At 42.7% G+C, this 16,582-nt stretch overlaps 1 protein-coding gene across 1 annotated transcript in view; it reads left to right on the forward strand.

The window, feature by feature from the left end:
• Positions 1–13,153: 13,153 nt before the first annotated feature.
• Positions 13,154–16,582, forward strand: part of PARP1 (poly(ADP-ribose) polymerase 1) — a 37,059-nt gene continuing 33,630 nt past the window's right edge. The window contains exons 1-4 of the mRNA XM_061549870.1: positions 13,154–13,466; positions 14,951–15,113; positions 15,543–15,667; positions 15,851–16,071. Coding sequence (XP_061405854.1) covers positions 13,356–13,466; positions 14,951–15,113; positions 15,543–15,667; positions 15,851–16,071 — 620 coding nt within the window. The 5' untranslated portion in view covers positions 13,154–13,355. The remainder of the gene's footprint in view (positions 13,467–14,950; positions 15,114–15,542; positions 15,668–15,850; positions 16,072–16,582) is intronic.

A 16,582-nucleotide genomic window follows, 5' to 3' on the forward strand; every position in this document is an offset into this window, starting at 1 on the left:
ACAATCTTGGTGGTCTGGCTGCAGAAGGTTTCAACGAGAACTGTTTGGTCTGATCAATTAATGCGGTTGAAGCAGAAATGATGTTGTTGGTTTTGGAGACGAGGCTGTTGGTGGGGTCTCTTTTTATTTTTGTATAGCTGCCATCGTTTAGTAGTTCTTGAATTTTGTTGTTGTATTCTATTTTGTCCATGATGACAGTGGCATTGCCTTTGTCGGCTGAGAGGATGACAATGTCATCCCTCTTTTTTAATTGACCGGACCCACACATTGAAAAGCTAGATATTAACAAAGTCGTAATTAATCGCAGTAACAGTCCTATTTCTGAAGGTTTGAAATCCGTTTTAGCTAAAGGACTAAACTTTGCAGTCACACCTAGACACATACCAGTTAATGATATAATTGCTCGAGTAGATGTAGCTCTCAAGGGCTTGAGTCACATCGCTGCAGACGTAGCAAGATCCGAAATCTCTGTAACCCTCAAAAACGCTAAGATGCCAGCTAGCAACATCAGCAAAGAGGAGCGTTTTGAATTAGCTCAATTAAAAAAGAGGGATGACATTGTCATCCTCTCAGCCGACAAAGGCAATGCCACTGTCATCATGGACAAAATAGAATACAACAACAAAATTCAAGAACTACTAAACGATGGCAGCTATACAAAAATAAAAAGAGACCCCACCAACAGCCTCGTCTCCAAAACCAACAACATCATTTCTGCTTCAACCGCATTAATTGATCAGACCAAACAGTTCTCGTTGAAACCTTCTGCAGCCAGACCACCAAGATTGTACGGCTTGCCAAAGATACATAAAGAAGATACACCTCTTCGTCCCATTGTCTCTACTATCAACTCCCCCACTTACAAACTGGCTCGTTTTTTGTCCGAAATCCTACGGCCTTTCACTGGAAAAACCACCTCTGCAGTACTAAACTCTACTGACCTGGTATCGACAATCAAGGGGATTGCCCTGTCCCCAGACGACCTGCTTGTCAGTTTTGATGTGGTTTCCTTGTTCACCAAGGTACCTGTGCCTGACACCATCGCAATCATTGAAGACTTGGTTCATCAAGGACTGAATGCTGGGGTACCCCCCCTGGTGAGACACTGCTTAACCAATACATACTTCACCTGGAATGGAACCTTCTACAAGCAAATTGAGGGCACCCCAATGGGCTCCCCCCTATCTCCGGTTGTAGCCAACATCTTCATGGAGAAATTTGAGACGGACGCCATCCAGACTGCCACTCTACGCCCGACCTTATGGAAGAGGTACGTAGACGACACTTTTGTCATCTGGCCACATGGCCGGCCTGCTCTAGACCAATTTCTCGACCACATCAATTCCATACACCCAGCCATCAGATTCACCATGGAAGTCGAAAATGATGGCAAGCTACCCTTTTTGGATGTCCTAATCAAAAGGAGACTTGATGGTTCAATGAGCCACTCTGTCTACAGGAAAGCCACCCACACGGATGCTTATCTAAAACCGGATTCCCACCACCATCCATCTCAGAAGAATTCCCTCATCAAGACTCTATATCATAGAGCCCAATGCATCTCCGACCATGAACACATTTCCAGTGAACTCAAACACGTACGCCAAGCTCTTAAGGCAAATGGTTACTCCGACTATACAATCCGCAAAGCCATCACTCCAACCATCAAGAAGGATCCTGTTGAGGAGCCTTTCAAGACCATCACCTTACCCTACATTGCTGGGGTCACAAAAAAGATCTCCAAAATCCTGATTAAACACAAGATCCTGGTCCGATTCAACACAGTACATAAAATCCGTGATCTGGTACCGTCTGTAAAAGATGTGGTTCCAGACATACAGTACCCTGGCGTCTACAAACTAAGTTGCCTCTGTGGTAGCAGTTACATTGGGGAAACCAAACGACATGTCTCGGACCGCATCCGTGAACATAAAGCTGACCTGAAACACGGTAGGACTAACACCTCAGCCGTGGCAGATCACTGTTACAACTCAGTGGGCTCACATGATATTGACTTCTCCAAGACAGAGGTTCTCTGCAAGCCATCTGGCTATCATGAGAGATTCGTTCATGAGGCGATCCACATATACAAACACAGAGACAACTTTAACCGAGAAGATGGATTCTGGCTCAGCAATCATTGGAAGGACGTAATAAACCATTTCGATACACATTAGGGTGTGTAGAATAATACATAGTGTGATATTAAATGTATAAGATATAGGTTGGTTTACAGCAATACAGTATATAATTTAATGTTGGGTTTATCTATGGCAGTATATAGTACGGTATATGCTCGTGTGATGTAAGAGAATAAGGTTTAGATGGAAGCATATTATAGAATTTTTACGAGGTAAAATTGTAATGTATTACTTGCTGTTAGTAACTCAGCTTATTATAGAGTATAGTAAGTATACTGATGGTGCGATGCAGTTTATACTTTAGTTTTTTATGTAGTTTATACTTTAGTTTTCTACGGTGTTGTTGAGTAACTGCAGCTACATATCATTAACATTCCTTTCCTTTGTTACTGCTAATCCCTGCACCCCCCTTGGTTGCTGCTGATCCTGCATAATGCATGGGCATAATATGACTTTGACACCCCCCCGCCCAACGCCTACGCATTTTCCATGAATATGCTAAATCCCTCTTCACATGCACATTCTTTTTGTTAAGGCGCTCTTCAACCCCCAATGCAGCTTATATATAAGCTCCTAGTTTGGTAGTGTCTCATTCTTCACCTGAAGACGGCTGCTTGCGTTGTAGCCGAAACGTCGTGAGAATTGTTTTATTATGTTTTATTTTTATTATTTTATTACTTCCCTTCTACGTGACTTTACCGAAAGAAACAAGAAGATGAATCCCTGCAGTCACGAAAGCTTTAAATCGAAATTTAACCGCCTCTACGGGGAGGGTTTCCACATAACTTTGAGATCCTTCAACAAGCTCCGGGATAAGAAGGCTCAGCTAATCGAGTCTCTCACCTTTCTGAAGAGATGCCGCGACTCTAAGGTAATACCAAACGCATTTACACTAACATCTGCTGCTGTAACTTCTTCTAATGCGAAACGAATTCTGTCTAGAACTAGCTTAGCTCTTATCTCAGAGAAAATCAGACTTACGCGCACCGAACTAGATCAGTTAGACAAGACACTCTACAAATCACACTTATCTTTGAGTCTAACAATGTCCACATCGGATTGGGAACATGTGGAAAAAATGACTGCCTCTTCAGCTGCCGCTATGTCGACTAAATGTAAGGACAACTTGATTTCCAAATTCAATCGCCTCTCAAACAAGAAACCGGACCCACACATTGAAAAGCTAGATATTAACAAAGTCGTAATTAATCGCAGTAACAGTCCTATTTCTGAAGGTTTGAAATCCGTTTTAGCTAAAGGACTAAACTTTGCAGTCACACCTAGACACATACCAGTTAATGATATAATTGCTCGAGTAGATGTAGCTCTCAAGGGCTTGAGTCACATCGCTGCAGACGTAGCAAGATCCGAAATCTCTGTAACCCTCAAAAACGCTAAGATGCCAGCTAGCAACATCAGCAAAGAGGAGCGTTTTGAATTAGCTCAATTAAAAAAGAGGGATGACATTGTCATCCTCTCAGCCGACAAAGGCAATGCCACTGTCATCATGGACAAAATAGAATACAACAACAAAATTCAAGAACTACTAAACGATGGCAGCTATACAAAAATAAAAAGAGACCCCACCAACAGCCTCGTCTCCAAAACCAACAACATCATTTCTGCTTCAACCGCATTAATTGATCAGACCAAACAGTTCTCGTTGAAACCTTCTGCAGCCAGACCACCAAGATTGTACGGCTTGCCAAAGATACATAAAGAAGATACACCTCTTCGTCCCATTGTCTCTACTATCAACTCCCCCACTTACAAACTGGCTCGTTTTTTTTTTGTCCGAAATCCTACGGCCTTTCACTGGAAAAACCACCTCTGCAGTACTAAACTCTACTGACCTGGTATCGACAATCAAGGGGATTGCCCTGTCCCCAGACGACCTGCTTGTCAGTTTTGATGTGGTTTCCTTGTTCACCAAGGTACCTGTGCCTGACACCATCGCAATCATTGAAGACTTGGTTCATCAAGGACTGAATGCTGGGGTACCCCCCCTGGTGAGACACTGCTTAACCAATACATACTTCACCTGGAATGGAACCTTCTACAAGCAAATTGAGGGCACCCCAATGGGCTCCCCCCTATCTCCGGTTGTAGCCAACATCTTCATGGAGAAATTTGAGACGGACGCCATCCAGACTGCCACTCTACGCCCGACCTTATGGAAGAGGTACGTAGACGACACTTTTGTCATCTGGCCACATGGCCGGCCTGCTCTAGACCAATTTCTCGACCACATCAATTCCATACACCCAGCCATCAGATTCACCATGGAAGTCGAAAATGATGGCAAGCTACCCTTTTTGGATGTCCTAATCAAAAGGAGACTTGATGGTTCAATGAGCCACTCTGTCTACAGGAAAGCCACCCACACGGATGCTTATCTAAAACCGGATTCCCACCACCATCCATCTCAGAAGAATTCCCTCATCAAGACTCTATATCATAGAGCCCAATGCATCTCCGACCATGAACACATTTCCAGTGAACTCAAACACGTACGCCAAGCTCTTAAGGCAAATGGTTACTCCGACTATACAATCCGCAAAGCCATCACTCCAACCATCAAGAAGGATCCTGTTGAGGAGCCTTTCAAGACCATCACCTTACCCTACATTGCTGGGGTCACAAAAAAGATCTCCAAAATCCTGATTAAACACAAGATCCTGGTCCGATTCAACACAGTACATAAAATCCGTGATCTGGTACCGTCTGTAAAAGATGTGGTTCCAGACATACAGTACCCTGGCGTCTACAAACTAAGTTGCCTCTGTGGTAGCAGTTACATTGGGGAAACCAAACGACATGTCTCGGACCGCATCCGTGAACATAAAGCTGACCTGAAACACGGTAGGACTAACACCTCAGCCGTGGCAGATCACTGTTACAACTCAGTGGGCTCACATGATATTGACTTCTCCAAGACAGAGGTTCTCTGCAAGCCATCTGGCTATCATGAGAGATTCGTTCATGAGGCGATCCACATATACAAACACAGAGACAACTTTAACCGAGAAGATGGATTCTGGCTCAGCAATCATTGGAAGGACGTAATAAACCATTTCGATACACATTAGGGTGTGTAGAATAATACATAGTGTGATATTAAATGTATAAGATATAGGTTGGTTTACAGCAATACAGTATATAATTTAATGTTGGGTTTATCTATGGCAGTATATAGTACGGTATATGCTCGTGTGATGTAAGAGAATAAGGTTTAGATGGAAGCATATTATAGAATTTTTACGAGGTAAAATTGTAATGTATTACTTGCTGTTAGTAACTCAGCTTATTATAGAGTATAGTAAGTATACTGATGGTGCGATGCAGTTTATACTTTAGTTTTTTATGTAGTTTATACTTTAGTTTTCTACGGTGTTGTTGAGTAACTGCAGCTACATATCATTAACATTCCTTTCCTTTGTTACTGCTAATCCCTGCACCCCCCTTGGTTGCTGCTGATCCTGCATAATGCATGGGCATAATATGACTTTGACACCCCCCCGCCCAACGCCTACGCATTTTCCATGAATATGCTAAATCCCTCTTCACATGCACATTCTTTTTGTTAAGGCGCTCTTCAACCCCCAATGCAGCTTATATATAAGCTCCTAGTTTGGTAGTGTCTCATTCTTCACCTGAAGACGGCTGCTTGCGTTGTAGCCGAAACGTCGTGAGAATTGTTTTATTATGTTTTATTTTTATTATTTTATTACTTCCCTTCTACGTGACTTTACCGAAAGAAACAAGAAGACTCTACCAATTATAATGCCTTTATAATTGGTAGTTGTATGGGAATGGGTTGAGGCACTGCAATGAAATAATATTGTAATCTTGAATTGCAATGTGACTTTCAATTGTGACAATTGATCGGATTGCCAGGTAGTGAATCTCTCCACCCAAGATTGATCAGATTCGTTAAACAATGATTTCTATCTGACAGATAGACATTCGTCACCCTTGTGCTGGATGTACAGGGCGATCAGTTTACAGATACTCCACTAAAATATGGAGAAATTATAGAGAATTTTACTTAAAAGCCTCAGCATCCCTCCCACAATCTCAGTGTGCTCATTAATCTGTAACACTCCTCTACGTACGATATGGAGCTATCGCTTTCGCAATATTCAATCACCTGTTGAGAAGAAAGTAAGAGGGCGTCTTTAGATGTCGGTGTGGAGTATCTGTAAATAGTTAACCCTGTGCAATAGAATTTACACTGACTGTATAACACAGATCATGTGTAGTAAAAAAACTGACCTGTAGCTCTATAAATCCGTAACATGAAAATGTATCATCTATAGTGGCTTGAGGTGGAAGCCATCACTACTTGTCAATGTATAATAAGACGCGTGTCAGGCCCGCCAGGTGCATTGACAGCCCCAAGCCATGACCCTGCCCTGACAATCTCATCTGCCCGGCCTTCTGGCTGTTGTTTCAGCCCTATGGGTCCACATCTCCAGTCTGTAAATTGTTAGGCGCAAATAGCCAACGTGTTAGTATTGTCCATTGACGAAAAAAAAAAACACGAATTTAACCATGACACGAAGTCTCATGGAGGAATGAACAAAATAATTACATTTCTTGGAAAAGGAGAAAAAACATTCAACAGAATGATTTTGACGTTGCATTACACAACCTTAGAAGCGTGATTAGGAATTGCGATTTATAATATAGTATGGTGCCAAATTGTTCATTTCTGGTATATTATCTACGTATTTCCTATTCGTTGTGATTTATTACACAGTATTTATGATTGTTATTATTTGTCCGCTGGAATGCCACATGCTCGTACATTTATATACAGAAAACGTTACACATGTGCATTCTAGCTGTGACACACGTGCGCGCACACACGCATGCACACCCTCTCCGTGCATCACATAGGTGCTTCTACCCGCAGTGTGGTACATGTAGCGTCCACCTTGCCACGGTAAAAAAAATGCTGCCAATATGACACTCGCAGCAGCTTGAAACTTCCTGGAGCTACCGGTCATTGGAAAAAGACACCAAACCACAACCCTCGAACCCGGTTTGCTTATCCGCCATTATCTCTTCACATCAATGCCTACTGGTAGCAGTCGTTATTACCGAGATGGCTTCTGCATTTCTCATGTTTTGTGAATTTACAGTTGTGATATCTAGTAGTGGTGTAACGTAGCGCCAATTTGTTGACTAATATTAATATATTTGTTAATCTCACGAGACACACATTCAATAATGCGCATTTGAGAATGGACGCTTATTGCAAATTCCGACGTTGTACAGAATGAGTTCACGGTGAGCCCAGTTCGGGGTCACTACATTCACCATAATGTAAGACACAAATTGATTCTTGTAATGATATCGGGACAATTTGTCGAATCACCATTTGATGGCGCGGAGAATGATCGTTACAACCGCTATTATCTACTGGACCCGAATTCTCTGAATTAGAGCAGAAATGAAGCCACTCATGCACACACACAAATAAGATATCTCATTTGGGCTGTGCAATTTAGAGGACAAGTGTTGTTTGGGAGCACATACAGCTTGCTTATTTGAACTGTTACTGGGTGATTCATAGCATAGTGGGTTAAATACTGTAACGAAAACAGTAAATACTGTAACGAAAACAGGACCGCAGCCAGCTGATACATCGATATATTTCTCTTCCTCGTGGTGAGAGGGGCAACAAATTATTTGAAAAATGTAATCAATGCACAGTGTAGTGAATGTGTGTGTGGGTGTATGACTAATGCTGCATGGCCACGTTACGTATCCATTACATTTCCGAAGTTTTAATTTTGGCTGTCTCTGGATGCTTTCACAGGAGTTCGAGTGCAGGGTATACATCTTGGCAGCACGTTGCTCCTATATACACGATGCATACTCTGACAAGCACGCATACGTACTGATACACCAGTATCTTTATCCAGGTTCTCATAAACTTGCTCGATTCAAGAGATGTATTCTCTCCTTACCTATTTCACCTTCAATAGTGCCGTTTGTTGCTGACCGCCTAACGTTTTGTGCAATTGGGCCTGTGTTCAGCTATCGTTATTAAAAACAAAGAACAGACAGGCAGGCATGTATATGCCCCTCTCACCAATTGCGAGCATCCTGGTCAGAATTCACAGGGTTCACAGATGAACTGCCACCGATTTTATATATATGGTAGATGCTCAGTGCTGAGGGCTGATAATGGGGATTTAAATAATTCAAAGGTCATTCAGCTCCTCCCACCTTTAGCTGCAGCCCGATGCCAACCGCAGAGGGTGGGTGACAGCATTTGCAGGCCAAAAAAAATTCTATATATAAACAGTGGAGAAATTGTAGGTGTGTGCCGAAATCTACGTAGAACCACCGTGCATAATTGTCCGGTCACTGATAAATGCACGCACGGTGACCATTATCCCGTGCACACATCCTTGCAGCGGGTTGACGTACACATACAGGAGCAGCGATTGCCTCTCCAGGGGTCAGCATATTCACCCAAAACCCTGAGCGACAAGTCCCCGTCGTGGTTAATGAGGCCGGACCTCATCGTTATGGGTATGTACATATATATTTATTTTCATCGTTGCCTATAACGCTGTGCACAAAATTGCGCCACGTGATTACATTCACCACACTGAAAAGAAAAATATATAATAACGAAACGAGCGCGTGGCTACATTAAACGGAAGACGGCAGCTTACCCTTGAAGTGTCATGCATTGAATGGCGTGGCAAGGTTTTGGCCTCATGAATGTGCGTGATTCCTCCGGATGTGTAAGTGGGAGAATTATTCGGTTCGATGTGAACGTGAGCCACGAGCACACGGCTCCGGCAGGCTGTATCTCAATCCGCCTCTATATTATCTAGTTCAATGCATTCGCACTTTTTAGTGTCCTTATATATTAGGTAGGCTGTAGTCTTTATATATATGTAGTTTTGTAGGCGAATGTGCGAGCTCACGCAGCATTGATTATGCGTTTTACAATGCATAGGATCTACAGATCGGTTGCTGAACAATATTAAACGTGTATAGCCCAAAGTACGTGCGTGCATCTCTTTAAGAGATGAATAAAAGTGTTAATGTTATTATTTATGAATTTAATGGAATAATAAAAGTGCATTACTGTTGTATATAAAGTGCGCACGTTAAGTTTTTTTCGTTTGCTTCAATGGCTCCGCACGTGACACATTTACATTCTGGGTAAGCCCGAAATTTACACGGTCAATTTAAAATCATTATGAATTGCTCCACAATGTTTGAGAAATATTATATTGGCACGAAATGTTATAATTAGCGCTGCCGTAATTACAATCTGCAACACTTTAACAGAGCTTGTTTTATGAGCCACGAGAAAATCCTGCTGCTGTTGGGAGCCCTCACAAGAAAACTCGAAATTACCAACAGTGACTCATCTGTGTGTGGCTTTTTGCCTGTCAAGTCCCTGCCAAATCCCCTGCCAGCTTTGACTGGCACACAACCTTTAATTTGTTATTTTTCTGCCGGGCCCCTCGCTCAAGCCACGCTTCAGCAATTGTATGTTTGCCAGGATAAATGATCGATTATCGTAAGGCCCTGATAATCATGCATTCCCCCCCCCCCCCCAAAAAAAATGCTATATAATTATTTAAAGTATATGGAAGTAGACCTGTTCCGTGTCTCCACATATAAGTCAAAGTGTGTTTTAGTCCATTATCCCGTTGTCTTTCCAGACCAATATTTAGCAGAATTTGTTTTAACAAAAATCTAACTCGACTGGCTTTTATCTTCTGCGGCTCCTCATCAGAGTCAGGCGTGTAAAGAAATGCCGTTTGACTACCAGATGTTATTGTCAAGAGTACTCCATATAAACCATGGGACCCCATTCAACCGAAAAAGCTACTTTGTACACAAACCCACTATGTTTTGCCATGTAGTATTATGAGTAAAAATTTGAAAGTATTTATATTGTTCTCAAATATCAATACTGTACACGCAGTTTCTGTGAATCATGAAATTGTATACTTCAATATTATATAAGGGACGTCTCTTCTTGGTTCTTTCGGTAAAGTCACGTAGAAGGAAAAAAATAAAATAATAAAAATAAAAGATAATAAAATAATTCTCACGACGTTTCGGCCACAACGCAAGCAGCCGTCCTCAGGTGAAGAACAGGTCTGTCGGGGAGACAGTGTCATTCAGACTCTGTCTTCTCGACAGACCTATTCTTCACCTGAGGACGGCTGATTATTTGGTTCTTTCGGTTAAGTCACGTCTAAAGATAAAATAATAAATTAAATTAAATAATAGCATACGACGTTTCGATTGCAACACAAGCAATCATCATCAGGTATAATGAAATAGCGACATAAAATCTAACCAGAAAACTATAGACAGACATATTAGCAGACAGATATCACCAAGATACATAGAGGGAGCAACACAGGAACCAGAGAGGGGTGATCATCTCTGTGGGGTGGCCTTAAGGCCTGTGTTGCTCCCTCTATGTATCTTGGTGATATCTGTCTGCTAATATGTCTGTCTATAGTTTTCTGGTTAGATTTTATGTCGCTATTTCATTATACCTGATGATGATTGCTTGTGTTGCAATCGAAACGTCGTATGCTATTATTTAATTTAATTTATTATTTTATCTTTAGACGTGACTTAACCGAAAGAACCAAATAATCATTTACTGCAGTCACGAAAGTTCTAAATTTAAGATTGAGGACGGCTGCTTGCGTTGTGGCCGAAACGTCGTGAGAATTATTTTATTATGTTTTATTTTTATTATTGTATTACTTCCCTTCTACGTGACTTTACCGAAAGAACCAAGAAGATGAATGCGTGTCCAGTTTTATTCATCCACAATTGTTCCTCAGTCAAGCATATCAAGTTGGATGAGACACCTTAAATGAACTCTGTGTTCCTGGCTTTGAGACACGCAGTGATCGTCATCCAAGAGGCTTTGAAAAATTACAATAATTATGTATGAATGACTCTGTAAATGCAAGCCCACGCTTTGTGTAACAATGAAACGCATTACAGGAGAGAGATCATTAACTGTCGTTTGGATCGTGTGTACTAATTACTACCTTGGGGCCCAATGGGATATCCTTTGTCCGATCCTTTGGAGAAATTGCGTCTTGAGTGTACGGAGCAATATTAAAACATAATTTTACTTAGCCTTTGATAGGTTCTGATGATTATATTTTATTCTCAGGGGCAAACGAACGTATTGGCGGTACACCGGTGCGCAGTATTTCTAAAAAAGCGAATAATTCTCAATTATTTATTTTCTCGAGATTTGCAATCTTGGTCAGAAAATCTTACGGGGTGGTGCGTCAAAATCAGTTCTCGTGAAGTCGAAGCAGTCGGAAGACAAAATGTTATAAGCAGCTGAGCACGAAGCTTTCACAGCCTATTGCTGTATAGCACACAGCCTGATGACGATGGGCTCCGTGTTCCAAAGGCAGATATGACTCGTGCCATAGACTTGATCGGACGGCTCCTCGATTCATTTCAGGAATAATTTCTTGGCGGACGGTGGCAACAAAAGGTTACGACTCATTTCACGTTTGGGGCCGTCCATAAATGACGTCACGCACCTGGAGGGGTGGGTCAGACATTTGTGACGGGGGGGGGGGGGTGAGAAATGTGACGTCACATCAAAATGCGCAACTTTATATAAATATAGACAACACGTTCTACTTAATTAAATAGACTTTTTAAAATAAATATTTTCTCCTAGAACATCAGAGTGCAGCGCCACATTAAATACGCACTACAATGACAACAGTTTAAAGCGATTTGAAGCATGTTTTATTTTTTCGGGGGGGGGGGGGGCAGAGCTTTGTGACGTCATCTTTGAGGGGGGGTCTGATTTTTTGTGACGCCGTGTGACGAAAGAGAGGGGGGGGGGGGTCAAAAATCGTCCAAAATCGCGTGACGTCATTTATGGACGGCCCCTTTGAATGGGAAAGCAGCTTCTGAATCTAAGGTAACGTCTGAGGGAGCGTCTGCAGCTCACTCAAGGGCAACAGCGACACCTTCAGACTGTTTTATGAACGCCGGTGAAGCAATTCTGCACAAGCGTCACACGTGTACCGCCAATGCGTCCAAGTGTAACTCAAAGATATAATTAAAACAGCGGGGTGTTTTAAAATCTAAATGTGGCGATACGGTAAAGACGTAACATTTATTTTCAAAAGTTTTTGTATTTCCCCCACATCGGTTTGGTGTCAGACCACGACACATTAATCAGTTTGGTTATCTTGCACAGCAGTTGCAGATCCTTCGTGTTTGAGAAAGCCCTATGGAAGTGGGTATAACAGAACTACTTCTGAGATCACTTCAAGATAACTCTGGCATTTGTATTCGTTGTGTGACAGTCAAATTCATATTTGGTTAGTTCTCGGAGTTGGGAATAAAATGTTCAACCGAATTCGCGTTTTTTTTTGTGGCGATTGGACTAAAACCATAAATGCACGGATTCATCTGCTGGAGTCTTTGTCTGGATTGGACCCCAGCATCTTAGCCAGTGCCACAGCCCAGCAATTTTGACCTTTGAGCCACCCTGTCACCTCTCCTAACTCAACACAGCAACCTAAGCTCATTCACGAGTGAAGGCGCAACACAAAACTATGGAGCATATTTAATGAACGACTAGCCTGTGCTCATTCAACGGAGGAGGAAAAACAAAACTGCACAAACTCTAACCCCTGATGCCCTCTCGAATCGGAAAACGAAAGATTCAAACATGAAATTTGCTTAAACAAAAAGATTTCCCAGTGCACGTTACAAGTAAAACAAAACGTATTATAACGAACTTAACACATTCAAAAAAGTGCAGGATTCGGTTATTAAAACCCGACAAAGTGTTTAACCCACATTCACAATTGACAGTACTATACCCTAGTTACTAAAAACTTTTTTTCTTCTTCTTTTCTTTAAGTCCCAGCAAATTCCAAAACGAGATCCACTAAATCGCAGTTGCAAGGTCTCCTACAGACACGTGGAGAACTCCCGCGCAATAAACACCGCGCGCTTTGTTGTTATTGTTGTCGAACCTTCGTCACGAAACGCATCGCGCGTTTATTTGTGAGGAAAATAGTGGGTACGTTTAACAAAAAATCATACTATTTTCAATAAAGGATTTAAATAATTAACCTCGACCCCCCCTCCTCCTCCCTCACGAGCTGGGCCGCCCTCTTTGTTGTTGTCGCTGCTGCTGCTACTGCAGCGATGGCGGACAAACCCTTCAAGGCGGAGTACGCTAAGAGCAGCCGCGCTTCGTGCAAAAAATGCGGCGGCAACATTGAGAAAGACTGCCTGCGTCTCGCAGTCATGGTGCAGGTGAGCCTCTTCCACCTCCCCCATGCATTGGGGAAGTTTAATAGTTTTGAAGCGGAATGTTTGTGTTGCGTGGCTTTGCCGTCCCTCCTCCATCTCCCTTCAAATCGTGGCCTAGCGCGCGTTCCCCGAGGGTCGAGTAGCGGTCTCGACTAGTTCGACAGGCCGGGTGAGGGCGACCTTGCTCCCGCATGCCGAGGTCCTCGACAACACGGGGGGCACTCGGGATTTTCGCGACTTTTTTTTTTAATATTGTACTTTTAAGACCGAGTCGATTTACGGAGGAAATGTATAATTTGCGATCATTGAACATCGCACTGGACGCTAATGAACAAAGAACGATGATGCACATCGCGCGTTGAGGCGTGCACCACCACGTGTTTCTCGCAGAGATAACGTTTCTGTTGCATGGTTTTCCCCGATCCGTTATCGGGGACAAAAAGCTTAATATGTCCCGTATTTTTCGTTTCGTTATCTGCTACATTGTAGTGACGTCTTCCACAAGAGATTTGGGTTTTTTTTTTGGGGGGTCGTAAACACAGAGCTGCTAAATAAACATCGGAACATTCCAACGGTGGTGTGTAATGTACTGTAGTTCATTCCAGGTCACCGTGGTCGCGCCATGCTTTGCGCAGTGTGTTTTGTGTGGGGAGGGCTTTTCGTTTTAAATTCCCGCGACAAACTGCATTTGTGCTTTGAGCGGGCTCACCCAAATGAGAGAAACGTAGTGCATCTGCGTGCTGTCTTTGTCCTGTCCACTGCGCGTGTGGGTGCATTGCAGTCTGTATTTCATCGTTATGCTAAGTGGACTGCAACACCACACCCACGAAGCAGGGCGGATCCATTGTCATCAGATGCAGTTGTAGGTCCAGAGAGAGAGGGAGTGCAGCACGCGTCTCTTGCGTTGCTCCAGTGGAAGTTGTTGTGCTTCGTGCATGCCATGTACAGCTGTCTGGGTTTTGTAGAATTTGCACCGTTGCCTGCTTTGAAAGGTGTTATAAAAGCATGCTCCCGTTTGAGAGTTTTGACCCCAATACAAAACTGGGCACGCTCAAGAGTTGACCTAGTTTTTGGATTTTGGGGGGTGGGGGGAGGGGACATACCTGATGCAGTACAGCATTCGATAAGATTCTACTTTTGGGTCAAATGATATGGTTGTATAGTAAATGCTATGTTTTTATCTGCTTCATAGGAATGTGTACGTGCTTTTTGGATGTTGCACTTTGAGAAGAGTTTTGCGAATTGCAGTCTCAGTGTGCATGCATGCTCACTGGTGTTCACAAATTAAACGATCCTGCACATTGGCATGATGAGCAAAACAATATTGCCATGATGGACTATTATATGATGATCCACAGCCTCTTTTGGCCTTTTTTTTGTCCACCTTGATGCTAAATAAATAGGTATGCATCATTCACCAAGAATTGACCATCCCAATTGGATCAGCCGGCGCTTATGAATTTTGCTTGTGATGTTTGTGCCCGCAGTCACCCAGGTTTGACGGCAAGGTGCCACAGTGGCACCATTTCCAGTGCTTTTGGAAGCGCGCGCGGCCTTTGACGCAGGCCGATGTGGACGGCTTCAGCGAGCTGCGCAGCGCTGACCAGGACCGCATCAAGAAGCACATCGAGGGCGGTGCGGATGGTGAAGGTGTGCCAATCGTTCTTCACCAGAGCAGGAACCTTTGCGCTGCAATCAATAATGCGAATCAGCTTCCTTGTGTTTTTTATATATCAGTTGGGCTTCAGAATATATATTTTTTTTAACTTTATATGTAGTAAAACAAAATTTGATTCCATAATTTTAGCAACGTCGTCAAATTTTTTTTGCGGTTTATATATTTAAATTGGGTGTTAAGCACATCTAAAATTGGCCTAAGTTTTGTGGTTTTCAGTCAATGTACGCTCATACTTTTTCTGTACAGTACAGTGACACACATCTAACTCGTTGGCGACTGAGGATACGTGAAAAGTTTGGATATGTGAAGATAGATTAAATGGGCAAGTTATTACTGCCACTGGTCACTACTCTTAACAAGTGAGTATTTACCCTAGCACTGTGGACTTTTTGCTTTTCCAGGGAAAAGCAGTGGCAAAGCAAATGGAGGAGGAGCAGCAGCATCAAACACCCTCCCAGATTTTGTGGTGGAGTACGCCAAGTCCAACCGCAGCAAGTGCAAGGGCTGTGATGACAAGATCGAGAAGGTTTGTGACTCATTGCTCTATTTTTTTTACCACACTGCATCTTGGGATTTAGTTTATAGTGAAGCACTAGTGTTTCGAGCTAACTGGTGCTGTGAATGTACTTCAATGTTACCTGTAACAAGTTGCATTTTACATCACTTGAAGGTTCGCATTAACAGCCTTTTCTGCCACTCAAATGTCCAGGACGACGTGCGTATCTCACGGAAGATGATCAACATTGAGAAGCCGCACCTGGGCATGATTGACCACTGGTACCACACCAACTGTTTCGTGGAACATCGCGATCAGCTGGGCTTCCTTTCGACGTACGGCGCAAATCAGATCGGTGGCTTCACTCGGCTCAACGCCAATGACAAGAAGGCTGTCGAGGCCCTGCTTGGCACTGTTGTCGTCGTCGTCGATGGGTAAGCATGCACATCCAGTGTTGCTGGGTGCTGGTGAGTGCCCTGTGATTGGTGAGGTAAGGATCACTGAGTGGACAGCTTGCTCAGAATTAATGGTTCACTTGTTACAGCCACCAGGTAAATTCTGCAGGGAATGATCAAATGTGCTTTCTACAAAAAAAAATAAATTAAAGGGAGTGCGGCGTTTGTAAAAAAAAAAAATTGTCAACACCGTAACAAATAAATGTTTGTAAAATATGCATCCCAAATCATATTTACAAAACTTAATGTTTAGGTTTTAGGTGTGTTTTTGGGTTGTACCGTGTGTTTGGCATGATTTCAAACATTTCGCTGCAGGTGTTGCGTGCTTCGTCAGGAACTGAAACATCAGACGTTCTGAGCAAACACCCGAACAGAATATCGTAGAGCTATAAAAACAACTGCGAAAACTGACACAGTCGTAAAACTTACATGTTTTACATTTAATCAACGGACTTCACGTCTCCTTTAAAATATTATTTTGATTAGGTTT

The sequence above is a fragment of the Lethenteron reissneri genome, chromosome 11 (genome assembly GCF_015708825.2).
Source record: "Lethenteron reissneri isolate LAM-NWPU_2019-01 chromosome 11, ASM1570882v1, whole genome shotgun sequence".
NCBI lineage: Eukaryota > Metazoa > Chordata > Hyperoartia > Petromyzontiformes > Petromyzontidae > Lethenteron > Lethenteron reissneri.